Here is a 4,454-nt window from a genome sequence, read left to right as displayed (position 1 = left end):
TTTGGTGCATGTTTTGTTATGATCCTTTTTCTCTTATAAGCACATAGTGTAAAACAAACATGCCACTTTATATTCATTAGACCCCTTTGAGATAATCCTCTTCTAAGAACATTGTATAAAACAGACATAATCTTCTTCTAAGTACATAGCGCAAAACAAACATGCCATTTCATGCATCTCTCTCTCTCTCTCTCTCTCTCTCTCTCTCTCTCTCCCCCTCTCTCTCCCCCCCGCCCCCTGTGACTTTAATGCGTGAGCAACTCCAACTTCAATGTCAGCTCTCATTGCATGTGAATATTGTTGGGTATATAAGGAGGCAAATCACTCTTCTTTTGTGTACTTGAGCAATGAATTAAGGTCTTAGACCCATAGCTAAGAAGATCAAGGTTGTAAATGCTTCTTAAAAGAAAATTACTAGATTGAGAGGGCCCTAAGCTTTGGCCTTGCTCATGTTTTTTTTCTCTTTTTAGTAAGAATAACTTTATGATTCGTATTATGCTTTTTCAATGACCCAAGTACTTTTTGTTTTGCTCATGTTTTTCTTTTTCGTAAGAACAACTTTTACGATTAGTATTATGTTTTTTCAATCACCAAAGTGCTTATCCCTCCTCTCGAGTGATCATATCGGAAGCTCTCTTTGTGAGTTGTCAATGAATGATGATACCACATCATGTGACTTGGGTCCATAAGAGTATCAACTTTCTCCTTCTTAAAAAACTTGCATTTGGAGCCGAAAGAGTGATGAATTTGTGAAAGTGGGACGAATGAGAATGAAAACGAGAGGTTTATAAAGAAAGAGGAGGATAATGGTGTAGAGAGGCACCAATCTCAAGTGTGTGGCTATAGTGTAAAATAACAACAAAGGGTTGAAATGCAAGAGAGTGTCAATACGTCTTGAGTTAAGCATACAAAGAAAGAAGAAAAGAAGGAAGACGAAGAAACATAAGAAGAAGAAGAAGAAGAAGAGACAGTTATGGCTGCACTCAGTGCTGCCTGCTGCTGCCCTATCGTTTCCCACTCCTCTCCAGAGAGCTATGGGCGCCCCTCCCTAGCCTTCTCCTCCCCTCGTCCCTTCCTCGGCACACCCGTCAGGCTCTCCGTCTCTCGGCCAGGTATCATTGCTCCCTCTTCTCGTTTTCCTCTCCATTTTAGGACCCATTTGCAGTAATGCGTCCGTTTTCTTTGCCCGCCCATGAGATTACAAGAGCGGACGCAAGCATTGCAGCTTTCCCCGCTGTGTCGCTGCATCCTTTGGGGGAGAAAAATAGTGGAATCCTGTGTCAATGCAAACAGCTGTTTGTATTGGGCTGGAATCTCTCCTGATACAAACTCACGTATCGCACCCTCCTTACCTCCACCACCCCAGCTCGCTTCAGAGGATACTTTCCATATTCCGAGCTTTCTAAATCTATGTTTTGGGTTGTCCCTCCAACCCCGGCTGTCTCTGTGAACTGTGCCTTCTTTAGTGTAAATGTGTGATTTGTCCCAAGAAATCCTGTTGTAAACTCTTTTTCACCGCTGTTACCTTGCCTGGTTCTCGTCAAGGTTTGAGTGTCATTCCTTGCAAATGTGTGACACTTAAGGATCTGTGCTTTAAAGATTATGCAAAAGTGTGACACTTAAGGATCTTTGTTTTAAAGATTATGCGAAAACAACCGGTAAGTTCACTTCCCTTGTGGACTGCCATTATGTTACCTGGTTCTCATCAAGGTTTGAGTTTCACGCCCTCGCAAAAGTTTGACACTCGAGGATCTGTTTTTCAAAGATATGCAAAAACAACCGGTAAATTCACTTCCCTTGTCGAAGTCGTCGTGACTAAATTATGTCTTGATAGATAATATCCTGGTCCTATGTTTACCGGAGTAGTGTGGGCAAATAGACTGATTCGTACTTGTCATCATATACGTTTCATTGGCATGGAGAGATTGCATGCATCACCTTGCAGAAGTTAATGCAGCCACTGTAATATGGACTTATCCTAGCTAATAGTGAGCATGCTCTAGCGCTTGGATCCTTTAGGAGCTTCTTGGGCGTATACGTTTTGGGGTGCTCTATATAAAGTACTTTACAGTAGAAAGCCCTCAAGCCTGAGCTCTAGAGCCTTGGACTTCAAGCTTGAGCCTTGAGGAATAGGTTTTTGAGGTATATTTTTTGTCACAAAACAAGAAGGAAAACTTTGTTAATATTGTTTTACGATGACTCTTTACTACCTTGAACTTTTGTGAATAGTATGATCTATTGATGTCTAAGTAGAGCGTACCTTAGGAAATATGCTTTGACTTGTACAAAGCATATTTGTTCTTGAATTTTTAGAATGCTCATAGACTTTTGAGATTGCAGGGTTACAAGTGCCTTGCCTGCCATCAGGTGTTGGGGGGCCTAAACAGTATTGTTGCTTCTGGTGTAAGCTGGACAGGCAATTTCTAATGGGAAATCGATACTTATACAGGGTCAGTTTACTTTCCTCCCCTCCCAATACGAGGTGCAACGACAACTGAGGAATCTACGACGACGGAAACTACAGTGCAGACTGAGGAACTTCTTGCTGACTTAAAAGCCAAGGTAGAATCAGCCAGCAGCTTTACCTCCTCATTCTTGTGCCAGAGAAGATATGTTGTTTATAATTATGGTGGCTGCATGCATACACTGGAATACTTAAGACCTTTTCTTATGTATGTATCCGTGGTCCTCAATGCCTCCTTTTGCTTCAACCACAAAAATTTCCATTAACTTATCCAAAGGGGGCAAGTGGTTATTCAGCCCTTTTCTTCCTGGTGAATTTGCAGTGGGATTCCATAGAGAACAAATCAACTGTCATAGTCTATGGTGGTGGTGCCCTGGTTGCTCTTTGGCTGTCTGCCACAATTGTGGGTGCTGTCAACTCTGTACCTTTGGTGAGTTCCTTGGATTGTGCAGCCTAGGCTGTCTCTCATGCATTTGTTCGATGTGCTTGCTTAATGATTTGGTTGTATGAATCTTCCAACAAATTTTGTTTCTTTAGGAGAGGTGATGCGATTTAGGCTTTTCTGTCCACGTAGATGATGGGCTTAGCTATCTAGATTCTCGTGTGAGTCTAATGGAGTCAGTGACGCAATTAAGCACTTCTTATATCTTGGGTTTTTTGTACAAATAAAGCCTGAACAGTAATTGATGGATTAGACAACGTCTACAGTCAGTTTGAATTCTTCCTTGTAGTAGATGAACTCTGTTCTGATTGAAGCATCAGCAGTCATCTGTGATGTAGCTCAACTGCTACTTTGTGCTTTAAACAAGGACTAGAGATGTTTTTGCATGTTGTTCATGTTGGACCTTGTAGATGCTAAATTGATTTTACCTGAATGTTTGGTCTCAGCTACCAAAGATTTTGGAACTTGTTGGTCTTGGGTACACGGGCTGGTTTGTGTATAGGTATTTACTTTTCAAGGTAATCTTCTTTTCTGTGGCCTGATATTGGACAAGCTGCTTGGAAGCTATTGCTTATTGGAAAGTGCGGGGGGAAATCTAATGTATGATTCATCATGTCTTAACTTTAATTGCGGGCATCTTTCTTTCCATTATGTATTTTGCAGGAGCGCAGGAAAGAACTTATTTCTGATGTTGAGGAGCTTAAAGCAAAGATCACCGGCACTGGAAAAGATCTGTGAGGGGGATCATACAATGGATTACTTCATTCATTTTGTAGAATTTTGTCAATGCAGTGATGCATGTTTCACTCTTTGTATCTATGAGTTGCTTTTCCAGTGCTTGTGAATGGCAGAAGCTTCACAGTGGAGACTAAGGAGGGCTACACTTTTGAGTCAAGCCTATTTATATATTGTGAGGTTTTGGCTGTGTCGAATAAGGAATTTAGCCCTCCTGTGGGTATGGAAGGTAGTTATTGTGAATTTGAGTCCGGGTATGTGGGTCCTAGGGGGTGACTTACTTCATGAATATTGTATTTGAAGTGATATACCCCACAAATATGCTTTAAAACGTGCCTGAAGGACAGTGCATTTTTGTAGTATTACAGGTGTCTTCATTTGCATTGCGTGTGAGGTTTACAGCGTTAGTGCTTCAGATTTAAATGAACTTGATAGAATTATGGAATTATGAAAGGTAATTCAATTCAAGAAGAATTATTATGCTGTGGTTTGGAGCTTATTCAACCAGTTGATGTTGTTTCAATAATATTACTTGAAAGGAGAAATCCGTGCCTGGGGGCAGCCTTGCACCAGATCTGTATCCTTCATTTGTATGTGTAGCTGCCTCTGAGTTTGATAGTCATAAATGAAGGAAAGAATGGAAGAAGGGATATTTAATAATGAACTTGTCCTTTTTCCTCCACTACTAGAAGGGGATAGGGAGAGAACACCATCACCTCCTCCTGAAGAGGATAATGTAGATGAGAGTCACACACGTATTGAGTATGATAACCCACGTATAGAATTACCTTCATCTCTCCTTCAAGAATCTCT

The 4,454-nt window shown here is 41.1% G+C and overlaps 1 protein-coding gene across 1 annotated transcript; it reads left to right on the top strand.

Annotated features, from left to right (window-relative positions):
* The first annotated feature begins 786 nt into the window (after window positions 1-786).
* Window positions 787-4,003, top strand: LOC147904749 (protein CURVATURE THYLAKOID 1A, chloroplastic-like). Its single transcript, XM_087388199.1, has 5 exons — window positions 787-1,112; window positions 2,450-2,562; window positions 2,787-2,894; window positions 3,353-3,424; window positions 3,570-4,003. Exons 1-5 carry the CDS (start codon window positions 974-976, stop codon window positions 3,642-3,644), a joined length of 507 nt encoding a protein of 168 aa, XP_087244325.1. The 5' UTR covers window positions 787-973; the 3' UTR covers window positions 3,645-4,003.
* The last annotated feature ends 451 nt before the right edge of the window (window positions 4,004-4,454 follow it).

Source organism: Dipteris shenzhenensis, chromosome 2 (assembly GCF_047967505.1).
Source record: "Dipteris shenzhenensis isolate YYH24624 ecotype China chromosome 2, Dip_SZ_1.0, whole genome shotgun sequence".
Lineage (NCBI taxonomy): Eukaryota > Viridiplantae > Streptophyta > Polypodiopsida > Gleicheniales > Dipteridaceae > Dipteris > Dipteris shenzhenensis.
Note: the sequence above shows the minus strand (reverse complement) of the source record. Positions and strands in the feature narration are given on the sequence as shown.

Bases quoted from the DNA above. Each gene is read 5' to 3' on its own strand.
- LOC147904749 (XM_087388199.1), top strand. From the start codon at position 974: ATGGCTGCACTCAGTGCTGCCTGCTGCTGCCCTATCGTTTCCCACTCC. The intron at 2,895-3,352 runs GTGAGTTCCTTG...GTTTGGTCTCAG, and splicing joins CTGTCAACTCTGTACCTTTG to CTACCAAAGATTTTGGAACT. The intron at 3,425-3,569 runs GTAATCTTCTTT...TGTATTTTGCAG, and splicing joins ATAGGTATTTACTTTTCAAG to GAGCGCAGGAAAGAACTTAT.